Below are 26021 nucleotides of genomic sequence, written 5' to 3' on the forward strand. Positions count from 1 at the left end.
GTATTACAGTAGCTATGTATCTATCCCAATTCAAACTCTTTTCTTCATTTTTTGTTGAACTGGAAATTTGCATACAGCATCCTTCCATAAAAGATAAAGATTCCCCTTGCACATATGTACTAGTTGTTTCTGATTCTAGGGGGCGGTGCTCATCTCCGATTCAAAGCCAAAGAGTCAGTGATGTCTCCGTGGTCATCTGGCCGGCATGACTAAATGCCAAAGGCACACGGAACGCTGTTATCTTCCCACCAAAGGTGGTTCCTATTTTTGCATTTTTACATGCTTTCGAACTGCTATGTTGGCAGAAGCTCGGACAAGTAACGAGAGCTAACTCTGTTACGTGGCGCTAGGGATTTGAACCAGTGAACTGCCGACCTTTCTGATCGACAAACTCAGCTTCTTAGCCACTGAGCCACCGCATTCCTGCATCCTTCCATAGTTGTGTCCAAATATGGTGAAGACAAGGCATCTCCTCTACTTCTTAGGTGCCTCTAGAATTCATGGAACAGAAATCTAAGCCTTGACCAAAGACAAAAATATTTTGTGTGTTCACTTGTAGATGTAAAGTGTAAATAAATATATTCAAAAAGAATCTTGAGGTACATTTCTAGAATAATGCCTCCTTTAACCATTTTTTTCAATGTACAGAAAAAGAAAATCTCACCCCAAAAAGAAGATATAAACAATCTCATTCTGAGATTAAACATCCTATTACTGGTATTAGCAGTTCTCTCCAGCTACTGAGAAGAATTTTTCTTCTGTTACTTTGTAAATGTCACCACTGAACAAACTGTAAGTTGCAATCACATGGATATTATTTCATCTAAGCTCCACTGTATATGTAGCAAAGTTTGATTTTCTTTTTTAAAAATATAGTTTTATTTTAAATAAGATTCTGTAACTTGCAGTTTCAATACAATTCACACATCAAGTCACGTCATTACTTATAAATCTCCTTCACCAACTATGCTACCATTTTAAGATAATCTAAGAGGAAAATCAATGTGGTTAAATCAAAACTCTTATGTATAAATTAATTATAAGGACAATGTTCTACTTACAAAGAGGCTATATTCTGAGACTCTGTTCATAAATCTATATTGTTTATGAATCCAAACAAGCATAAAAAATATTTAACTGGACTTCCGATTGCACATCCAGCACCTTCGGAAGCGAGGACCGCGACCCCGTTCCGAGCTCTCTACGTCAGAGGGCTCAATTTGAGCCATATCCACTCTGTAGGAGTGGTGAAGTTAAGGGGGACCGCTGGGCAGGTTGAGGAGAGCCGCATCTCTCCTCTCTGACTCGAAAAGCCCCCTCGAAAAGATGAAGAGCAGGGGCAGTAAAATGGAAGCCATGAAGCCGGGGACAGCCTGAATACCCAAGACTGTGGTGGTGTGGAGAAAGTGAATGGAGCATGATCTGGGTGAGAAAATATTTTTTGTTGGAAGTTGACCCCAAAAATCCAAGGGGGAAGCATATTTAAAGCTATTTGTTGAAGTGGCAAACAGGCACACAAGAAAAATACCGGAGAATTGAAGGAGGAAAAAATCTGCTTTTTAAATAATAAATAGAAATTTGATTTCTCAAAATTAAAAGATGTACGGAGAGCATGTTAAAACACTGGAATTAAAGTCCCAATTTTGTTTTTACAAGTATTGCTTAATTATTGGACTTATAATTTAAAATAATTGAAATTGGAACTGTCAACAATATTGCAGACAGACCGAAGCAGACAGAAGCGAGAGTGCCATATGCTGATGAAAGGGGGAATACACAACTTGGAAATAATCATTTAAAGGAACTAGAAAAATTTGTTGGACATGGATCTAAGACCACTGGCGACTTGATTTTTAGCTAAGAACTTTAGTTAAGAGTCCCTGAACTTAACTGAACATTATTGAACACATAAAGTAATTTGAAGAGGCGTGGACAACCTCCTAGTGAATTCAAACTGATTGGATTGCTTATTGATGAGACACTTAAAACTGTGACTTGGAAGTCTTAATTTTTAAATGAATGAATTCTGGACAGTGAGCTAAAAAAGACACTGACTAAATACAGGCACAACACAAGATGGAAGTGAGTGGAATCTAAACAGAATGGAACTTTTCCAAAGTATGGAGGAAATATTTGACCGTATAGAATAGATCAAAAACTGGAAAATATAATACAAAGAATAATGAACAATGATCAGGATAATGAAGAAAGAATGGACCCACCAGAAGGAACAGGAGGGAAAACAGAGAGAAATCAGCAAGAAGAAGATACAAACAATGATTAAGGAATTTAAAGGGGGGGGATAATGTAAAAGATCTAAAAAGAGAAGGGTAAAAACAGGAAGAGAATTGGGGGAAAGAGATAGGATGTGGAATAGATAGTTCTGAAACTAGACAGTGGGAAAGGGTAGATGGGAGATAGTCAGATTGTTTAGTCAAATAGAGAGAGTAAAAGACTTAAGGGACAAATATGGAAGGAAAACTAAAAAGAAAAGAAAATTAAAGGTTCAGATGTGGGTAAGAGATGATGGATAAGGGAAAGTAGAGTTAAAATATATTTATGAATATATTTCAATAATATGTATTAATATTAGAATTAGATGGATTGGATAATTAGGTTAGCAATGTGATAGATATAGGATAATATATTAATATAAATAGATATAAACAACTGAAATTAGGCTTTGAATGACTGTAGTACTAAATATGTATAAAATATGAATAACAGTGAAATGGTAGAATTAAACAATGGGTGATTAGGTGTGTGTGTGTGTGTGTGTGTGTGCGTGCGTGCAGGATTGAAGAACAGGAAAGAACATGAATAGACATATTCTAAATGTATAAATGATTGTGATTGGTACTAAAAATGTATACGGAGATATTGAATGGAAGAATGAAGGATGAAATTTTGATTTAATTAAGGAAACATGAATAACAAAAGAGGTGAAAAACAGATCTTTGAATATTATAGTGATATGAAAGGGGGGAAAGTTAAAATAGGTATAAAAATAGAGGGAAAATAGCAATTATACAAAAGATAGAAAGAAGGTTTAGTAAAGAAGGGTGATAATAAAAATGTATAAATAATATGAGATAATGGAAATGAAATGTAATATTTAGGAGTAATAAGATTATGTTTATATGTACTAGAATGTATAACACCCAGATAACATACCATTAACACATTGATATGTATAAAGAATATAAAAAATAAAAATTTGATTGAAAAAAAAATTCAGCCGGAAGTTAGGAAAAGGCAGGAAAGGATTAGTTTAGTTTAGGGTGGAGTTGCAGACAGTTTGTGTCAGCGACTCAAAAGTTTGTATATGATGTCTGTATAACATCATATAATTTATTAAAGAAAAGAAAAAAAACAGATAAAAGAAAAATGAGAAACTGGAAAACCATGAACATTATCAATTAAATGGCTTAAATGGTTTATTTTGTGTGTGGGAGGGGGGGAGGCTGCCCTTAAGAAGTATCTTGTTTGATAGTTTGAGTGGCTGTTGTTACTATTTTCCACCAATAAGTCAATAAACAGACACATCGACCCAGTCTACCAATCACTGAGAATGAAAGAACTGTATCAACCATGATCCTGAAGGTAGCATTTAAAACAAACAAACAGGCACCCCACTATGCAGCCTCAAAATTATAACCCATCGGCTCATAAGAAATTGGACCACATCTCAGTAACAACAGCCAGCTACTCAAACTATCAAACAAGCTGAAACCAGACCATGACTCAGAAGCACCCAGATAAACAACTCTAATCCTAATCTGCATCTCACAGATAGTACTTAATGCCCAGCAACAACAGGCAGCCAATCAAACAGTTCAAAATCAGACCATGATTCAGAAATTTCCAAACAAACAACATTCAGACTAATTTGCATCTCATAAAAATGTATTTAAAGACCTGTGTCGTCTGCTTCTCCTTCTCCTCCTGCCATAGCCATCATCAGACGTTGGTGATCATGTTGGTGATCCTATTTTTATCAACAGCCACACAAAAAAGTGCTGCTGAGTTTTGTCCAAACCAGTCCCTTAGATTTTGAAGCCACGACCTCTGCCTGGACCTTGTTTGCCTTCAATCTTTCCCTGGAGAATTAAATGTAGTATGCCGTATTTTTCTGGGTGTCCCATCACAGGTCCAAAACATTCTAACTTTCACTTCTTTATGGTTTTGATGATTTACCTTGGCTTTCCTAGACGGATTATCACTTCCTCATTTCTGATTTTGTCAACCCAGTTTATATGGAACAGCCACCTCTAAATCCACATTTCAAATGCTTCTAGTTTCTTCAAGTGGCTTTCTGTCAAGAGACCAACTCTCTACTCCGTAGAGCAGGATAGAAAACATGTAACATCTGACAAGCCTGATTTTCAATCTTAGGCTTATGTCGTGACTGCAGATCTTTTTCATTTTGAAGAATGCGGTTTGAGCTTTCTCTATCCTTGTTCTTACTTCAGTATTCATCTTTCAGCTTTTGTGTAAATTAGAACCTAGGTACGTGATCCTTTCAACTTTTTCTAGTGGTATTCCTTCTAAAGTTATTGGTGGTAAATTAATGAATTGTTTGCTGACGACCATGATCTTGATTTTTGAAGTGTTAAGATTCAAGCCATATTTTTCAGTTATGTCTGTGACTATTGATGAGGAACTGAAGGTCTCCATGCTTACGGGCAAGAAGAACTGTATCATCTTAAGTTGTTGATCCTAACACTGTTTTTTCTCAGGAATATTTTCAGGGCAGGACTCATTAAGCTTATTGTTACACTTCTTTGCATTTATTTTTGGGGAGATTGTCACAAAAGTTGACTTTAATCAATCATTTGGTATCTTTCCTGTTTCATATATTCGATTGAAGAGCTGCAGTAAAATTTTCTTTCCATTGTCTTCCAGAAATTTTAAAATTTCTACTGGAATATCATCAGGTCCTGTGGCTTTTCTATTTTTGCTTTAAAAAAAAGTTGCATGTTCAACCTCCTCCATAATGATGTTTGGTCCACTTCCCATATCAATATCAATCCTAGTGTCCTCAAAATGTTCTTCGATATATTCCTTCCCTTATTAGTTTTTCATCCTCATCTAAGATAATTTCCCCCTCTTTATCAACTAAGTTGTTGGTTTTCTTTTTGTAGACACCTGCTGCTTCTTTCACTTTTTTGTGTAAATTTAAATTATCATGCATATGTTCTGTCTCTTCTATTTCTTTGCATCTCTTTGCAAACCACTTTTATTTTGCCAGTCAAATTTTTCTTCTAATTGTTTTCTGCAATTCACTGTATTTTTCTTTGTTTTTAGTTTTATAAGAACGTCTTTCATCCATAAGATGAAGAATTTCATCCGTCAACCACTGTTGTTTTTTGTGGTTTCCCTCTCTCTGTTTGGAGTTTGTTACCTCTACTATTACATTTTTAAATGTATTCCAATTCACTTCTATATCTTCATTATCCAAGTTGTTGGTTTATCTTAAATGAATTTCTAGTTCTTCTTTTACCTTATCTCCATGTTTAATAATGAAGTCATTGCCAATTCTTGGTTTAGGAGAATTCAGATTTTTCATCCTTTTTAATTTCAGCTGGACTTCGGCAAGTAGATGATTATGATTGGATGGTACATCTGCACCTGGGTATGTCTTTACTGATTTTACTGAGTTTCTAAATCTTTTGTTTATTGTAAAATAGTCAATTTGGTTTCTTACTATATTATTTCATGTATCTGCCGGTGATCTCAAAGTGTAGAGGCGTCTTTTTGGCAACTTGAAAAAAGTATTCATCACACATTGCCTATGCTCCTTGCAGAAGTCTACAAATCTGTCACCTCTACCATTTCTGGCTCCTAAGCCAAAGTTTCCATCTACAGGAATATCACTTCCTTCTCCCGCTTTTGCATTGAAGTCCCCCATAAGTTTTGTGATATCATTACTTTTTAGGGTTTTCAGTACACTACTTATATCTTGGCAGAACTTATCTAAATCCTCCTCATGACTGTCAGCTGTTGGAGCATAAACGTGTATAACATTCAGATTTACTGGAATACTATTTATTTGGATCATCATCACTCTGCTACAGAAATAAAGGACTTAATGCATTTATTTATAAGATTATTTATGATTATATCTACTCCATTTTGATGATGTTTACTATTTTCTGTGTTCTGATAGAGGAGCACAACTCAAAACGCACTCATGATGATGTCTTGTTGAATGGTGACGAAACATTTGCAACCAATTGCCAAGCTCAGAGCTCAAACCAACAGCCTAACTACCAACCTGAGCTACTAATATTCAAACACATTTCAGGATGTACTCTTTTAATGGGATTCCAAGGCCCAACAAGCCTTTGATTGACTTAACCAAGCCTTCAGTTTCCAGACAATCCTTCACTATTCTAATTATGCCTCCATTATTATACAAGCTGGTATTTCCAACTTCCTTTTGGAACCATAGTTTTGACCCACTCTGGAAAATCTAGGCAATATTCTTCCCCATTTAGGTATTCCATTCCTCTTAGCATTTGCCAGCCAAGTGATACTACTATATACAGTGCAGCTTAAAGGTTTTGAACCCTGCATAGATATAACCTAAAACATGCCCTATTTTTTACACAGGCCTAAAACTAGATAAAGAGAACCCAATTAAACGAGTGAGTCAGAAACATTATATTTCTCTGATTCATTAAGGAAAATAATCCAAAGCTACATATCTGTGCATGGCAAAAGTATATGAACTTTTGCTTTCAGTAACTCTGTGTCCTCCTTGGGCAGCAATAATTGTAGCATTTCGTGTTAACTGTTGCCCATTAACTCCTGCCCATTGTTATGGGGGAATTGTAGGCATTTCTTACAGACCAGCTTCAGTTCAGCAATGTTGGTGGTCTTTCTCATATGAGAAAGGCCTGCTTCAGCTCCTTTCCATAACATTTCTATAGGATTGAGCTCTGGGCTTTGACGTGGCTGTTCCAAAACATTAGCATTCTTCTGTTTTAATCATTCCATGGTTGTATGGTTTATACTATCATTTTCCAATAGAATTTGCTGGTATAATTCAGAATTCATAGTTGCATCATAAACCATACATCTGCCCTTATCCAGAGGCAGCAAAGCAGACCCAAATCATGATACTGGCACGGCCATATTCCACAAATACTGAAGGTTAAGAATTTTATATTGGAAAGTAGTGTTTTGTCAAACAACACTTATCATTCAAGCTAAATTTTAGTCTCATTTGTCTCCAAATATTTTTTTACTGGCCTTCTCTTTATCCATGTCTTTCACAAATTGAACATGGTAAATAATATTCTTTTTGAAGATAGTGTTAAAAGTATCATTGCAGGAGGTGTTTCAGTTGTTTTGGGACTGTAATCAAAGAATGTATGACTATTAGTACTATCTTTGCTTTGTTTTGTCATAGTTCTTCTACTTCTATTTTCATGTTTGGTATTTTGTGATTTTCTTCAGATTTTTCTTCTATTCTGCTATCTCCAGGTACTGCTATGTCTACTATCCAGGCTTTTTGGTATTTTTTACTAACTACGGTTAAGTGTGGCGTGTTATGTGGCAGTTTCTTGTCTGCTTGAATTCTAAAGCTCCAGGGTACTTTAGCTTCTTCATTTTCTATTACTTTGTCTATTTTCTGATCTTGCTTACAGGAAAACAGCATTTCTCGCAGATCCTCCAAGGCAACATTGTTAATACTTTGTCAGACCATTGTTTGTAGTCAATCTGTATGATCTTCTTGCAGTAGCTAAGTGGTCTACTGTTTCTTCAACTTCTTTGCAAAAGCAACATTTGCTGCCTGTTGCTGTCTTTTCAATTCTGGCTTTGTACGCATCTATTCTTAAGGCTTGGTCTTGTGCAGACAGAATCAGTTTCCGTCTCTTTCTTCAATTTTCCTGCTCTTAGCTATTTGCTAAGTCTTGCTATTATCTGCAATTTCTTTAACTTATTGGCCTTGTAAAACTTTGCCTTGCCACATCTCTTCTCTATTATTTCATTTCATTATTCATATTCTTATAGCCCAGTTTGATCTCTCCAATAGTCAGTTAAGGCTTACTGGTATACTATCTTCAGTACATCTCTGATCAAATATTCTTTCAATGCCCCTTTTTCTTCTTCAACTGTCTGATGTACTTGTACTATTCCACGTCCCCCTATTTTTGTTTCCAGTTCTGTTAAGAGTCTAGTCCACTATTCCAGCTGTGTTATCTAATGGCAGGTATTAATTCCCTTGAAGAAACTTCCTCCATTGAGTTTGGACTAAGTTCTTTTTCACTGTCTTGATGCATTCACTTCAAATTTCTTCTTGACTTCAGTGTTCTTGATGTTGAGCTTGAAGGATGCTCAGGTATTTATAGTAATCATATTAATCCAGACTCTTATTTATATAGGGCATCTCGATTCCTTTTGTTTAACTATTTTTCCCCTAATAAGGGTGACACATTTGTCCAGTCCAAACTTCACTGCAGTATCTTGACTGTATATATATACAGACAGTGTTGAGCAGTGATTATATTTCAGATAGCATTTTTCCATACAGCTTCATGCAAATGAAGCATGGAAGATGTTTTTGATATTTGATAGCCATGACCCGACATGTTCAGTATTGTTGACAGAGGAACAGGTCAATGATGAACAGCAATGGTATTTCAATCCTTGAAAGTTTCTTCTCTTGATATTAATCTCTCCCAGTCTATCACTATTGATCATCAACTGTGTCTTCCACTGTGCTACTAATCTTTATACAATGCTTCTGATGTTCCTGCTGACTCATGTTATTTCTAGGCACTTGATTATCCTTCTTGTAATCACTCCAAGCTACATTCAAGATGTTTTCCTTCTCTCAGTTTTCCAGAATCATCTTGTAAATTAGTATCTGCTCTTTCATTCCTCTGCTGTTTGGGCAGTTTAATTTCTTATTTTCAACTAGATGCTCTTAGAGCTTCATCAGCTACCACACACCAGTTAGCAATTTGAAAGTTGTTGTTAAGCAGGAAATTGGCCTGGAGTTATCTGATGTTGTCCATTTTGTTGGATTATTCATTAGCAGGTAGATTTTGCCCAGTGATGGGTTAGGGTTGAAACGGGCCCGGCATCGCCCACATGTGGGACATGCATGCGTTGTAGCTGGCAGCGACGCTACTGCAAGCCTCTGCAATGCTCCAGCTGCTCGTCGGAGCGTCACACAGACGCTGTACGCGCCATGTGTGTAAGTGCTGAAGGCTTTAAGGGGCAGGTAAGGAACTCGGGCGGGTGGGTGGGCCCTCTGCAGCACCATACAGGAATGGTACCCGGTGCTCCGGGCAGGCTCTGGTACACCCGTAACGGGGCGTGCCGCCTGCAACCCACCACTGATTTTGCCAAATGTTAACTAATCTTCAATTTAACTTCTTTGCAGTATGTTGTTAAACTGCTTGACAACAAGTGACTGTAGAGCAGTTCTTGTAGTGAGCTGGTGCTTATATTGCTGTTACAATATTGGCATCTTTTAAATTTGTGCTAGTTTTTAAAAATAATTTAATAATTTCTGCCAGTTTTTTTTAATGCTGTTTTTATGCAGTTCTGGATGCTGTTATTTTTTGTTTTAATTCTTCTTTTAGTTAAAGGACTTTATTCTTTCTGAAGAGAAAACAGAGGAGAAGGTGCCTGGATTAGGAATGAAAAATTTTCAATTTTTATCATTATGCTGGCTTTATGATTTACTTCTACAATGTAAGCTATTTTTGGCAAGGCTTCAATTTCTTTTGCCTGGGGTAAGCCTTTGCAAATCTTCCAACCTGCTTCTGTGAAGTTTCTTTCAGATTATAAATTAACCTTGATCTGCTTGTCACTATTCTGCTATTTCTGATTCTGGATGTTGTTTCCAGAACTGGTGCCTTCTTTTCAGATATCCTCTTCTTGTTGGACTTTATTTGTAACAGTATATTTATATTTCTTTCTTTTCAATTTGTGTACATTTGTGCCAGGTAAAGACCTGCAATGGCTGGTCCTGGTTGCTCAGTCAACAGTCCTTACACCAATTTGTCCAGGAGCTCCAACACCTAGCACTATCTTTGTTTATCTAGGAAACAGCCCCTCACTTGTGACTGGATCAAAGACTTCCTGACGGATTGTCCACAGACAGTAAGGGCTGGGTTCTTTACATCCTCCACCCTGAAGCTCAGCACAGCCTCCCCTCAGGGCTGTGTGCTCAGCCCCTACTTGTACTCGCTATATACATATGACTGCATATCCTCTGATCCATCCAACATCATAATAAAGTTTGAGAAGACACAACGGTGCTGGGTATTATAACTGGAGGGGGTGAATCAACATACAGGGAAGAAGTCTAGAAGCTATCCACATTGTGTTCAAAAAACAACTTACATCTAAACACTAGCATGACAAAGGAGATGGTGTTGGATTTCCGGAAGCAAAGCAAGGACCCTGCCTCACTGTATATCAAGGGGGGGGGGCTGTGTGGACAAGGTTTCCTCTTTTAAATTCTTGGGAGTGCTCATTAGTCAAGACCATTAGTAAGGCTCAACGGAGACTTCATTTCCTTAGAGTCCTGTGGAAAAATCATTTGGAAAAACGGCTGATGACTTCTTTCTATCTGTTTCAGTATGTATAACAGTATGGTATGCTGGTTTAACAGCCATGGACAGGAAAGCACTACAGAGAGTGATTAATTCGGCACAAGAAACCATTGGTTGCCCCCTAACACCACTGGATGACATCACCAGGTCTCGCTGTTTCAGCAGAGTAAGGAAGATACTTAGGGATGATTCACACCCTGGCCAGTGTCTCTTTTCACTTTTACCATCAGGCAGAAGACACAGAAGTATAGCCAGCCGGACAAACAGGTTTTAAAAACAGCTTCTACCCATGGGCTGTCAGACTCCTAAATACTATATAGCACCACAAACAAATTAATATGATGCATTTCACTGGTGCCGGTGTAGTGAATAATATGTATATACCATGATATAAGATCATACACCAGAGTAATATACATGTTGCACAGAATTTGATGTAGATATGGAAATGTATGACTAGGTTTTTTTCCCCTAACTACTTGTATAAGGATTATTCTTTATATTATTCATGTTGTCTTATATTCTTGTATGGACTGCACCAGTAGAGGCTAAACCAATTTCGTTGTATACATGATGTACAATGACAATAAAGGCTTTGAACCAATCTTTCTCTGTAAATTACATCTCCCGTTGTTTATCGGAGAGTGATTATGCATCTAGTTCCTCTGATGAGACCTGTCCAATATGGTTGAACATCTGGCATAGCATCCCTCTTTCTCATAGCACACAACCACACCAAGGTAGTGCCTCACTGTGTGGTTATTATTATTATGATAGTTGGTATCAGACTGAGCCATATGTTTAGACTGGATAAGAGATTTTTATCCAATCCATTTTATCCCAAGGACCTGGGTATTAGATTTGCATCCCTCCTTGGGGGTGGGGGAGGTGCATCAACTCAAGGTGGCAAATATACATCTACCTCTTATTTTGTCTATAACAACCCTGGGAGATGAGAGTGGGCTGAGACAGATAGACTGGTCCAAAGTTATCCAATTGGCTTTCATGTCTAAGGGAGAAAGAACTAAACCTACAGTTTCTTGGTTTTTATGTAAGCATTTTAACCACTAAACTGGCTCTTTCATAAGGAAGGTCACACATCAATTCATGTACCACAGTGAGTGTGGCAGGTGGGTTGTAAATGTGGTGAAGAAGCACTTGTCTGTGGACAAGACAGTTGGATTGTGATGGCTAGTTACAGAAATTAAATAAAGAAATAAATTTTATTTTATGCTATTAAGAAATAAAAGATCAAAAATCCCTTACTCATAATATTCCTGACAGTTTTAGATTATAAAAATCAGATTCTACAATCAGATTATAAAAAAATCTGAGGGAACATCTTTTTTTCATGAGTCTAACCCATCCAACTAAATCAGTCAGAATGGGCATGCTGCAGATCCCATCAACCAAAGAAGGTCAGCTGGCAGAGACCAAAAGGTGAGCTTTTTCTGCAGTGGCTCTATGGAACATCCTCTCTTCAGATATCAGAATGGCCCCAACCCTGTTACCCCGTTGATAAGTCCCTAAAATCCTGTTTATGTTCCCCAGTATGCAGTGCTGAATGGCCAAGAGTCGCGCTTCCTGGCTCTATTGCTAATTGGTCAAATATCATCTTCTTTTGTATATTGAATTTGATGTTTTTAATGTTTTTACAGTTTATTGTTTTAAAATATTTTTAAATTCTTAAATTGTAAATTGTACAGTTTTGAATTGTAAGTTGCCCAGAGTCACTGATTGAGATGGACAGCCATAGAAATTGAATGAATGAATATCTAAAATGGGTACCAACAGGATATTCTAGATTTCTAACACATTTCTAAATTCATCATATTCAAAAGATACCATAAACTAAATGGATGGAAAATGATGAGAAATCTTTAATACAAAAAAGAGAAATACACGGATTTACTCAGGTCAAAAGCAAATTCTACCTGTTCTTGTGAATCTCCTGAGAAATTATGAGCATCAATGAAAAACACTTTCAATATTATTTTAATTGTACATTTTTATTCATTATGAAAGATTTTTCATTTTAATTATCTGTATTCAAATTTACTTTACTTTTTTTAAAAAAACTTTTCTTCTTACCTGCCCCTAAAGGTTCTTGCCCAAATGTTCTTTCCCTCTAGAGCACGGGTGTCAAACTCACAGTGTCCTAATGCCGTCATGTGATATATCACAACTTTTTTTCCCTTCTTAGAGCTGGGGTGGCATGGCCTGTACGTGACGCATCTGGCCCACAGGCCACCAGTTTGACACTCCTGCTCTAGAGCATTCCTGTTAAATGAATTTACTTACACAGAACAATCTGGAGGAGGATTAATCTGAAGCACTTCACAAGAAGCTATAGAAACCGATGGAGAAAAATTTAGGGAAAATAGTTTGTATCCATCGTTTTCTTTATGAACTTGATACATTTGAAACATTATTCATTTAGATTGTAAGAGTCAAATAAGATTCCAATTTACTATTCAATTTAACTGACTTAAAAACGAATCCCCCCCTTTGCTTTCATCATACTGAAAAGCAGTCAACCTAGACAAATATAGTTTTACATATTAAAGCCCGTTGATGGGGAACCAATTTTCTTTTGCTGTTCCCATAAACTTTACTTGGGCAACATACAACATATGAAAGATATTTCAAATGGGCTAACATACAGAATGAATCCAAAATCCGGGACCCATGACTCCTGTGAAATTGAAATTTGGCAAATTTTATAAAACATTTTACAACCAAAATTATGTGTGTATATATGTGTGTGTGTGTGTGTACGTACACACACACACACACACACACACACACACACAGAGTTTATGATATAACACAAAATGTCACAAAAGATTTCCTGTGCTGATATTTAACTGTGCTATAAAGTTTAACATGGGGTAGTTTCAGGGCATATACATCTCTGAATATCTGTCTGAATTTTTAAGAACTTTTCAAGTACACTTGAAGCTCTGTCATTGTTGAAAGGATTGAGGAATCTGGTAAGGAAATATCTCTAAAACAATAACCCAAGAAGGCATAGGTTGTCTAATTTTTCCTTGAAATTGAAAAAGGAAAAATCACAAGGTAGAAATATAACATCCAATACACAAATAACATGACTACTGAATGAAGAAGAGGAATATCTTTGATACCTCACATTCAGATATCCAATTGGAACAATCTCTGTAGAGACATATGGTTACTTAATTAAACACCAAATGTATTGTTATGAATTTCCTAAGAGAAATATATTTCAAAGCTCAATATTTAGTAAATAGATGAGTTAAGTTCAATGATAAATGAAATTCTTCCAAATCAATCCCCTTAAATTTTTGGTTAAATTTTCGACTGTTTAGAATTTTATTAATATTTTTCTACCATGAAAACTGATAAAGCAAATAAATTACTCTTGTGATTAATCCCATTTTGTATTGGTGGAAGAAAATCATATTACTTTTCTAAGTAAGACATAGTTCTATTTTAATAATTATAAATTAAAAAACTGATGCCTTATTTTGAGTTTTCAAAAAGAAACAAATACTGTATTTTCTTGGCAAACATTTCCTATGTTCGTTATTTTTTTTCTTTTAGAAAACTAAATTTTTATCAAAAATATATTAATATTTAAATAAAAATACTGAGAAATTCTAAAATAATGAATCTACTCAATTGTGTTTACTTAGTAAATATAAATATCACCTGGTGATTCAAATATTTCATATTCTTTCTGATTATCAGTGAATGTTATGCTTTATTAAAATATATCTGTAAATATTCCATAAACTGTTCCATTTTGGAAGGTACTTTTCTTAGTAACATAGATTAACAAGTGCAATCACATGACCCTGGGACACTGAAACTGTTCCAAATACATGCCAGTTGCCAAGCACCCATCAAGATCAGTAGTGGGTTCCTACCAGTTCAGCTGAACCGGTAGTGGTTTGGCGGCCTGGGTCACTGGAGCCGGCAGCAACCCAGGCCTGCCATGCCCCCGAACTGGTTCTCCGGGCGGCGCTGTAGGTGCCACCATCTTGTTTTTTGCTTCTGCATATTTGCAGAACAATTTTTATTGCACTGCAAATGCACGCACAGCAAGTGTGCGCATGCACAGCATGTGTGCATGCGCGCAGTGCACCCACAAGCAAACCAGCAATAGCGACTGCCGGAATCCACCCGATTGGGATGCAGTGATGGTTGTACGTGTAAGGACTGCTCATAAGTCATTTTTTTCAAAGCTATTGCAACTTTAAACAGTCACTAAACAAATGATTGAAAGTCGAGGACCACCTGTATATTTCTACTGAATGGAAACTGTCATCTGGAATAGAAAGTTATGCTCTTGCATCAGCATTAAAAATTAAATTGATATATCATTTACCTGAGTGGAGTTAGATAGTTGTTTTTTCCACGGCTCCTCTGCGCTGCTGGTCAGGTTTGTGCGGTTATGAGGTAGAGAGAGTGCGTTTCGCTGCAGGTAAGGCACGTTTCCATTACTTCCACTTCCTGTTATGTGATTATTGCCTATCAAAATAGTGTCTGTACTACTCAGCGTTTTTGCTGTGCTGCAGGGAACTGAGCCTGCTGAAAAGGGTCCATTTGCCATAGGCTGCCCAGGACAGGTTGGACGGATTCCGTGCTGTGTGATGTTAGGCACTCTGGTTAGAGCAACCTGTGGCTGCGGACCAGAGACAGAGTTTGTAGGCAGTGATGAGTCAGTTGTTGGCCCATTAGCAATTCCAGTAGATCGTACCTGTGCAACTCCCATCTGCCTCATCTAACAAAAAGGGAATAAAAGATTGGCAAATTATAGTTATGATTTCCTCAAACATTCTTGGTGAAGCAGGTATTAACGCCTAAACTATGCTCTTCTAAAGTTTACGAATATAAAGGTATACCCCATAAAAGATATTACAAAATTATATAACCCCATGTGACCTATGAATCATTCTGTGTGAGCAAGATCACACTGAGTAACAATGAAAAAAATGTTATCCCTTTGGCATATTTTATAGGCAAAAGTGGCATTTATGTACATGGTTGTCATTCTTAAGTCATTGTGTACATGCAACATGCAGCAAGGTACTTCTCAAAAGTACATTGGCAAAAATGAAATAAATACAGCAGCAGCATAGTAAAACATAATAACAATCCAACAGGAATCAGGAATAAGTGATACAGCCAGGAGCAGTATATGCCTCAACATAAAATGTTTGCCCCAGGTTTTCTAAAATAATACATTGTTAAAGCCAGACATATTTTTTGACAAAACTATTATGCAAAAACATGCATCTTTGTTTTTTTAAAAAACCTTTGCTTCAAGTACATATCCTGTTGTCTAATAAAGACTGGAATAGTGCTGTAAAATAACACTTTTGAGGTTTTACTTCACCAAATTCTCTAGCATCTCTATATAAGTTCATAATTAATAACAGAAAATAAATACCATGTTATGAATGTGTACTACTTCCATGTCAGTAATTGAAGAATAAATAACTACACTATATTATCTCAGAAAATAAAATAAAATAAGCCTATGCTAATTTACCATATGAATTCCTTCTAATCTATTTATTCATCCATCCTTTTCCCCATACTTACAACACTGACCAAGAATGACTAAAACAGTCATAAATATTTAAAATCCTAGAATTTTAAATGTCCAACCAATTTCATTTATAAAACAATCTGCAAAGTAAATGTGTTTGCTGGCACCTGCTGGTGTTGCTGCATCAAGACAAACTGACTCTCCAGCTGTTCCAGCATAAGTTTCTGTGCTGGATTTAAACTATTTCTATTTGCACGCAGCTGTTCCAAGTGCTGAAAAAGAAATAAAAATATATCTCTTATCACAATATGACCAAGGTATCTCCATATTTACTTTCCTTTAAAACCATCTTTTTAAAGTGTTAACTTTTTCCTTTATGCAATAATAACAAACTAAAATCCACTCAAAATCAGGACAGTTCCAAATGGAATTTTTTAAGGTGACAAAGTTTATATAATAACAAAGTTGTTAATTTTGATGACAGATGCTGACATCAAGTCTTTGCAAAATTCATGATGTTTCATAGAGAATACTACACTTTACAGTATGCATAACAATAAATATTAATGGCTTTACATCTATCCCTACAGTTCTTTAAGCTATTTTTCTGTCAACCCCCTTACTTAGAGAGAAAAGAGATACTAGGCATTAAGCCTGTTAAAAACCAGAGCTGTCCATTTTTTGATTCAGTATACGAAGAATATCTTTTGAATATTTCATTTATTTATCAAATATTGTAGGGTATCAAAATTATACCCTTAAAAAAAAGAAACTCTGAAGAGCAAAAGCATTGTATGAAACTACTTTTCTGTGACATGTTTGTCATGACAACCCATTCAAACAATAAAAATGTGTTTTCATACAAATACAATGTTTTCAAGTAACATTCTTAATATGTACAAAAACTGTTTTAACTACAGTAATAATTTTTATGAATTTAAATGTCTTAGAAGAGGAAAACAAATACATAAATAAAAACATTTAGTAAATACACTCACATTGACACACACATATACTAAAAGGAAAACACATCAGAAAAAAAACTAGCTAAGACATCAGGCAAGATGTGAATGTCCTGATTTTATAGTTATATGTTATTAAATAAAACAAATAGAAAAAGAAACACCTTCACCTGTAATTTCTGTGGTGTCAAGCACCAAGAATGTATTTGCTGCTGTACCGGAGAAGGATGTGTCATTGTGTGGCCACTGCTCCAAGCCTCTAAAGTGTTCTAAAACAATTAATAATAACAACAACAGTAATAATAGTGTTAGTAGAGTATCTAAAATTCAAATTGTCTCAATGGTGCTCACTACAAATCGATTATTAAAGGAACAATAAAATACTGCTAAATACAATAAAATATTGGTTAATAGGTGATATAATGCAAAAAAACCAACCAATTATGATGAATAATTAAATAAAATCAAATGATATATGTTTCAAAGTTCACCAAAATTCATTGTAGTTTCTACGACACCATCCATGTGATGATTCAGTATTCCAAATATAAGCAAAGATGATAGACAAAATGGGATGGCTCTTTTCATACCTTCTGCTATGGTGCTGTTATAGCTATTGTAATGGTGAACTACTCTTACACCAATGTTACAGTTGTGAATATTATAACTGTTATAAAGGCCTATCTTGGTTATGCCCTAATTCTTTTGAAGGGCTGGTTCTTGAAACTAAGTGGGGCTCTTATATGAGTATATATACCTTGGTTGGACTAGATGGTCTTTTCCTCTTGGCTGGACTGGACAGGTCATCTACATGGCTAGAAGGAATCATGTGTAGTGGCAACTGCTGTGAAATAGGTGTCTGACTGAGGCCTAGAACAGGTTCAGTATTTTGATGAGGTTTACAAGCCTAGGAATCAGAGGGAGAGAAAATATGGTTCTATTCATTTTAAACTGTTCCTTCAATAGAATCTTTTACCAGTTGTACATTTTAAAAAGGGCTATGAATTTACTCTGAAATTATTTACTGAAAATCAATTTCATAATATCAAAGAAGTAGTGTGTACCTTTCATGGGTTTGTTTTCAAAACAGACAAAAAACTGCTGCAAATTCTATGTGGGATATCTTCATGATAATTATGAAATCCACAAAGGTTCTAAAATGGTACCCCCATATTTCTTCCATGACAGGGAGGTTCCTTATTCTCCCTCTGCTATTAAGTCTTATTACCAGTGAAAACTAACTCTGTGCTACAGCAAAATAATTTTGACTACTACGATTGATTGAAAAGAACCCTTAAAAAGCTGGGCACCTGCAGAACATAACCCAACTTCTCACCTGCTGTGTTGTGTTCATGGCACCCTGCCTGGAGGTAAGCTCTGCGGGGATTGGTAGGCTCCATGCCTCCTCAATACTAGGAAGTAATTTAGTTTTATTCTGTAGACTACCTTGTGGAAGGTTACACAACTGAGCCTAGGAAAAATTATGTAAAAAGTGAATTTAACACAAGCCTAATTTAGTAAGATCAAGTCCATGAAATTTTCCTAAATTCTGTACTCTATTATGTCTTAGAAAGGATCAATTTTAAATTTGGGATTTCAGAGAAATGCTAATGATAAAGAGGGTAACCAGATATAAACCTTTGTGAGAATTGGAACAAAACTGAGCTCTGATTTCAGTGGTCTCATTAATCCTTTGGTTCTGAAGTTGCTAACAAGAGCAAAAGATAGTGTGTGTATTCTCTTACTAAATGCTATGATAACTTAAAATGTAGACAACACAAAATATGCATAAATTATATCAAGATACAAAAAATACTTAATAGAGACCCACTTAAAATGAAAAAGCAAATGAAACTGCAAGCTATGACATGTCCTGAATGCATATGGAAACAGACTGTGAAGCTTATGAAACAATCACATATAAAATGTCTGTGTCCTTATTTTCCTCCTCCTTTCTAACTTGATATTATTGCTAAATAGATCCCTATTTTAAGGCCATGTTTTTACCTGTAAATACTTTATTCGTGCTGCAAGTGCAGAGGTATTACTACAGTTTTTGCTTCTGGTTGCATTTAAGTAGCATTTAATGGCATCCTGAGACTGATTGCAGGATTCATAGAGAGTGCCAAGATCCATCCAGGCTGCAGCATGGCCATGGTCCAATTGTACAGCACAGATATAGGCTTGTAATGCATCCATAGGCTGATTCTGTTGTTGGTACAGCACACTAAAAGGACAAACACTCAATTGTAAGTAACAAAATCACCTCCAAAGTTTCATCATATGTCTCAATTTGTACTTAAATAAGTGATAAGCATAATTCTCTTGAATAATAAAGCTATAAAACCTCAATTTACTATAATGGAATGTTTGGAAGTGTTTCAAATATCTTTTTAAACAAGTTGTATCCTACAGTGCTTAATAAATTTTGCCTAAAAGTTAGCATTAACATTAACTTTGAGAATATATACATCTCAGATGTGAAGAATATCTAGCATAAGAAATTATAATAACTTTACATTTCATAAAAACAGTTCCAAGATAGTTATATGATAAAACATATATTAAAAAGCATCTTGATGAACAATATTAAATTGTGTTATATTACTTCTCTCATAATCTCTTACCCTATAGAACACCATGTGTCCGCACTTGCTTCTGATTTATCAATAGATTGCCTATAAGAAATAAAGGCATCCTGAACTTTCCCAATACTTGAATAGCACCTGAAAGAAAAGATGGATAAAAACAAATCTAGAGGCTGATTTTATAATTGTTTGCTTTTAATATTGCATGGATTAATTACAATTCATGTGTTTTTACAATTTGCTGTCTGGTCCAATTTATCATCAATTTCACCAGAATCAATTTTACCATAACTTTGCAATCATCAAAAAAATTCTACCATTATGAAATACAATTGTATGCATCATTTATAGGTTATGTATGTACACTGACAGCATTTACACAAAAGACAAATTCCTTGTGTGTCCAATCACACTTGGCCAATAAAGAATTCTATTCTATTCTATTCTATTCTATTCTATTCTATTATTCTATTCGATAATTGCCAATATTACATAATAAATGAAGAACCAGTATAGAATGAAATGTGAACTGAAAACAACCAATATTTTATGTAGAAAATCTGTCCTTTATTTCTCTTCCTCCAAACTAAATTGAAGGAATTAGTTCCTGAGTCCATCACTAAGGCTACAGAAAATTAATTTAAAATAAAGAATTCAGTGATATTTTAGAATACAATTAAACATTAAAATTGGAATAGAATACAAACCATTAGGAGCAATTTCATACATTCTATAGACGTTTAAATAAATAGTTATTACAAATAATATGCTTTCCTAATAAAATCTCACTTATTTGAATTTAATACAGCAAGACATATACACTCTGACTTATGACTCCAATAGGGAGTGGGAAATTATTCATTAAATGGAGTGTTCATTACATCTCATTAAGTGCAGAGCATCACATCCAATTTTATTATTTTTTGTTGCAGTCTTTAAGACATCATGTGACCACAACCTACAACCTTCCTGATGAATTTCCCAATGAGTCTGTTTGTAGGAAGCTGGCTGGGAAGGTTGCAAATGGCAATCCCAGATGTTGCAACAGCCATAGATGCATGATGGTTACCAAGTCTCTAAATCTCTGAATGACAACAGACCTGAGTGCGAGGACCAAACATTAAGTAGCTTTGTTTTGGGATCGTGGCAACTTTAAATAGTTGCTAAATAAAAGGTCGTACATCGAGAACTAGCTATATATCGGCACAGGAAGACTATCAGAAACTAGCAATGCAAAATTGAGGAAAACAGAATCTTTACTGAACTATTTTATATACATCATATATTAAAAATAGGGATCAGCTATCCCATGCTACTGGGCATACAAGCTATTAAAATAAAAGAATTTGAAATTGAACCAGAAATATCTGGAGGATTCTAGAATACTTGTTTTATCATACAACTATTCAAAGTGACAAATAAGCTAGAAGAAACTCATAAATCAGTGCTTTCTTATTTTTGCAGCCTAAATAATATACAAGAACAAGAGGCTTAGAAATCTTGAGTATAAGTTGCCACAACTGTATAATTGCCATTATTTGGAAGCTTCACAAATTTAAAGGATGACAATAGATCAAACAGCAAGAGCAGCAGTTGACATACATTAAAAAATAAGATCACATAAACTTCTCTCCACATGTAGTTTTGCTAATGATTTCATCTCTATACTTATTCTGAACAATCCCAGGCATATTACAAAAGATTATCAGCACTGAACATTTTTCAACAAAATAATTGTCTTCAAACAAACCACAGATAGGCTTGGTTAGCAACCATTTGTTCAGTAACTGTGCAAAGTTATGAGGTCCTGAATGATGAGTTAATAGCTGGTCTTCAAATTTGCAACTATTGCAGCATTCCCATGTTCACATGATCACAATTCATGGCAATTGGCTTGCAATTACGACAGTTGCAGAGCCTTGCAGTCATATGAACACCATTTACTACTAGTTTCCAACAAGCAAAGTCAATGGGGAACTTGGCAGGAGGTCACAAATGGGGATAATGTGATTGTGGAACATTGTGACTGCATGGGATTCACCTAACAGCCACAAATAAAATTACCACTGTAGGTCTGCATAGTCACATGATGCCACATTTTACTATTGCATTGCTTAGAAACAGATTTCCTGGACCCAATTACCATTATTATCCAAAAGTGATGTCCCTGTGGGTTTTACTCCGCTAGTCATAGCTGACTTTAAGTGGTGAGGCTCATCTGTTTCTTTAAGCCATTTTCACGGTCATGTGGCCAGCATGACATCATGCTGCATACAGAGCATATGGCAAAATAAGGAACACTGTCACCTTTACACTAAAATGGGACCAATTAATCTACTGCATTTATATGCTTCTGAATTGCTAGGTTAGTAGGAACTGAGTCAAGTGATGGGAGCTCATGGCATCATACAGTGGTAGAACTCAAACCGCCAGAACATAGACCTTCTCTGGTATCTTTTAAGTAACTGAGCCTCAAGGAGTAACTGTATAAAATGTAGTAATTGTATAAAATAACACTACCCTATCTTATAAAATCAGGCATTTACTTCCTCTACCTATGTATTTGATGAACCATAAACTCATAATTCATTCTTACCTTCCAAGGAAATACCAGGATTGGCCAGAGTTTGGATCTGCCTCTAGAGACTTTTGGAGACACTGAATAGCATAGTTTTCCTTGGTGGCTTTATCTCCTAATTGATCCACTGTATGATGCATCCAGCCTAAGAAAAGAAACATGTATATATTATTTGGTGTTTATGTTTTAGAATGAACCAGATTACTTAGTATTTTATTTATTTATTATGTATAAACCTTCCTATAAATATAGTTAGCAGAGATATTTACTTTACCAATCAAACAGAAAATTAGCACTATAAAAGATACCTAATCAACAGACAACAATACATTCTGCTTAAATCTGAGCATCTTTACCAGTGAACAACTGAAGTTTTTCTTACAATTCTCTCTTGTTTTATCAGAACAAATGAAAACTATAGCAATTATTCTATGCAAGCTCTCCTATATGAACCATTATATGTAAGTGGGAAAGGCAATATACAATTAGGGAAATACAAATAATCATAATTACAACATTAAAACAAAGAATAAGTACATCATTGTAAGATTTAAGCAGCCACTAAAGGTTGTATATAGGAATAGATATAGAATATATAGAGATCCTGAATTGATTACAATAATCTATATCAGAGAGGGAACATCATTATTAGTAGGAGACTTAATGTTAGATTACCCAGTCTCTGTAAAGGAAATCCATTATTGTATTTAGGATTAAACTAACATGAGTTAGAGGTTCATGTGGACTGGAACTTACTAATAATCTTTATTTGGGTGCAGTTGCTAAAGCTGAAGCCATTCCTATGTAACAGCTGCCCCTTTTTAAAGAGCTTGGCTCTTCTCAGAAAACACTTAAGACTCAGTCCCCAGTAGCAAACCAGCAAGCTGTAGTTCTTTCTATAGCAGCACTGATAGCTGGTTTCAGATAATGCAAAATACATTGCTACTTCTGGATAAAATGTATTTTATATATTGGTATATTTTAAAAAGTTCTGTAAAATTCTTTTTTTAAAATATTTTTATATAATCAATCTCAACCTGTAAATTGTACCATACAAAAAACAATTAAACCACTGCGGTTTAGTAACAAGGAACAAGGAATTGAAAGTAAAAGAATAAGTTTTCCATTTACTTAGTTTGGATATTAATACCATTCTGAAAAATGAGTTATTTGAAGAAAAAAGATAATTGATGGCATTATCTGATTTAAATCTCTATCCTTGCATCTCCACATTTAGAAGATTAATGCAAAAATATCAAGTATTTTTCTAATGAAAAATTTAAATCTGAAATTGATTTTTGGAGAACTGGATGCATTACAATTTCCTGCAAATCAGAGAATATTAAAAAGACTCTTGGATTTCTTCATTTATATTTACCTAACTGCTGCAACACAGTTGCTTTCACTTGTGCAGGAAGGTTTTCAGACTGCAAAAGTTGTTCATATTCCTTCTTTGCCAAATGATATTTTCTCTAAAAAGGAGAATGAGATGTTAATTGAAGTGATAACTTTTTTAAACTGGAAGTTGGATTGACATTACATACATACATACATACATACATACATACATACATACATACATACGAAACTAACACATTGCAGCAGAATACTATGCTTGTTATGAAGAAATTAAAGAAACATCCTGATCTATCAGCTTACTATTAATTAAACGTGAACTATTCAAATTCTACTATATCACTAATGTGGTGATGACAATGTCTATCTAATAAATTTAGACTATCCATATGGAACTCCAAAATGAAGAAGAAAAATAAATTACATAACATAAACCAATATAACCAACATAAAATGATGGAAGTGAATAAATGCAATCCATTAAATTAAACAAAAGCTAATCATATTCAAAATTTTACCAATGTTCAACATTGTCATTTTTCTGATTCTCAATTTTTATGTTTCACATTAGGATTAAATCTCCTACAGGGTATATAAAAGTAAATGGAAAAGATGTGGAACAAGTGAGAAGATCCTTAATCAAAGTGGGGTTTTAAAGTAGAGCAAATACTGTCAAGCAACTAGAACATCTGCCTTTTCAATTCAAACATACTGGGTTGGATCCAGGGCTGCTGCTCCACAAATGGAAGAGCCTCTTCCGTTCCCAGAAGTGAGTTGGATCCAGTGGATGCTCCTCCTCAACTGGATGCTTCTGCAGGTGGAAGAGGGGGAAGCAATTTTCACTGATTTCCCCTTCCCCCTGCAGCCCTCACTGCTATGTCAAACACATGCAAAAGTGACCCCCAACCATCTAGAACAGATTTTTGAGGGCATACAGGCTGTAGCGGGAGGAGAAAATAAGCAAAAATAATCTCTTTCCCTCACCCCTCAACTGAGGGATCTGTTCAGTTCTGCCTTATAAAATTCTGTAGAGATCTTTTATTTAATATGTGACAGACACTAAGCCCAAGTTGGTCAATCATTGCAGCCATTTGGATCTGTGAAATATCATCTTGTAGTATTTATTTACTTAGGTGTATTATGGGAACCCAATCCAAAAGATTCTGAGTGGCTTATAGTATTGAAATATACAATTAAATCAGTTAAAAATAACAAAATCTAACAGCCCAAAGGGAAAAAAATCATAATAAAATAACACATGGGGGCTTTACAAACACACTAGCTTCAGGCCTGGGAACAGAGTAGGTCTTAAGGGCCTTCCAGGTCCTCAGGAGAGTAGGCACCTTACATATCTTTTGGGAGGGGGGGATAGAGTTACAAAGGGCAGGGGTAGAAATAAAGAATGCCTGCTTCAGTCCCTCAGATGGCAATACTTAATTGAGGGATTGGACTGCACCCACTCTGCTGAAATCTACCAACATATACCAAGGGGGCAGAAAAAATTGGGGATAGCTATGTATGAAAATATAATATAACTAATAATAAGATGTGAATAAATGGATAAATATTTGAGAGAATAGTTATCATGTTTAAGTGTAATCTCAAGACTCACTTAATGTAGGTTGTGTGTGTTATCATTTCATATATCGAGCTATATAAAAGATATGCTTTCTATTCCAACACTATACATATTTAGCAGAAAACAAAAATGGAACTCAATATTATTGAGGGTTTTTTAACTTAATATATTTGAACATTGCAATAAATCATTATAGGCTGTTAATTAGAGTTCAAAAATATTCACTATATTAGTATCATTGATCAGATCAATAAAGACATGTGACTTGAATATTCTCTGAAAATGCACATTTTGTACATGTCATTTGAATGCATTCTAGTTTAATGATTTCATATCTTCCTATGTTACATATTGTACTTAATGTACATTTTGACTATTCAATAAATAAATTCCTTTGGAAATGCAAAGCAGTACTAACAATGCTACATATAAGCCAATAATAAATAATTTTTAAAAAGTTTTCATAAATAGCCCAGTTTAATTGTACAGTATTTGTTTCTGGTTTACAAAAATATAAAAAAATAAATAGTTTGACCTGTTACAATTAAAAATAAAAATTAAATTGTAACTATTTTTAAAAAGAAAAAAAAGTATCTTCTTATTGGTTTGTCTGCTAGAACTACTGTATGTATTTTTTTGAATTAAGGTGGAAGAACCTGATTACAAAATATAGCTACATTGATATATTCCAAATTATTCTATTTAATAATCAAAAGGTATTACATGCTTACCTGGGTTTCATATAAATGGGCAACATGAAACCGAACTGTGAAAGTATGGAAATAAAAATATTAGGAATGGCAGATTCAAGGTAAGTATTGCATATATGTATAACTTTA

General features: G+C 35.0%; 1 protein-coding gene across 7 annotated transcripts in view; it reads right to left on the minus strand.

Annotated features, from left to right (window-relative positions):
* Positions 1-26021, minus strand: part of KDM6A (lysine demethylase 6A) — a 189847-nt gene that overhangs the window by 68010 nt on the left and 95816 nt on the right. For 4 of the 7 annotated variants that reach the window (XM_081951358.1, XM_081951355.1, XM_081951361.1 and 1 more), the window contains 11 exons: positions 25914-25948; positions 24316-24414; positions 23626-23719; positions 22266-22392; positions 19709-19807; positions 19089-19308; positions 18418-18552; positions 17839-17988; positions 17252-17350; positions 16287-16391; positions 14953-15348 (listed from right to left, as the gene is read on the minus strand). In XM_081951358.1, the coding sequence (XP_081807484.1) occupies positions 14953-15348; positions 16287-16391; positions 17252-17350; positions 17839-17988; positions 18418-18552; positions 19089-19308; positions 19709-19807; positions 22266-22392; positions 23626-23719; positions 24316-24414; positions 25914-25948 (1559 nt within the window). The remainder of the gene's footprint in view (positions 1-14952; positions 15349-16286; positions 16392-17251; positions 17351-17838; positions 17989-18417; positions 18553-19088; positions 19309-19708; positions 19808-22265; positions 22393-23625; positions 23720-24315; positions 24415-25913; positions 25949-26021) is intronic. The other 3 variants (XM_081951356.1, XM_081951357.1, XM_081951359.1) reach the window with 3 other exon arrangements.

The sequence above is a fragment of the Natrix helvetica genome, assembly GCF_964273705.1.
Source record: "Natrix helvetica genome assembly, chromosome: 4".
In the NCBI taxonomy this organism is placed as follows: Eukaryota; Metazoa; Chordata; class Lepidosauria; order Squamata; family Natricidae; genus Natrix; species Natrix helvetica.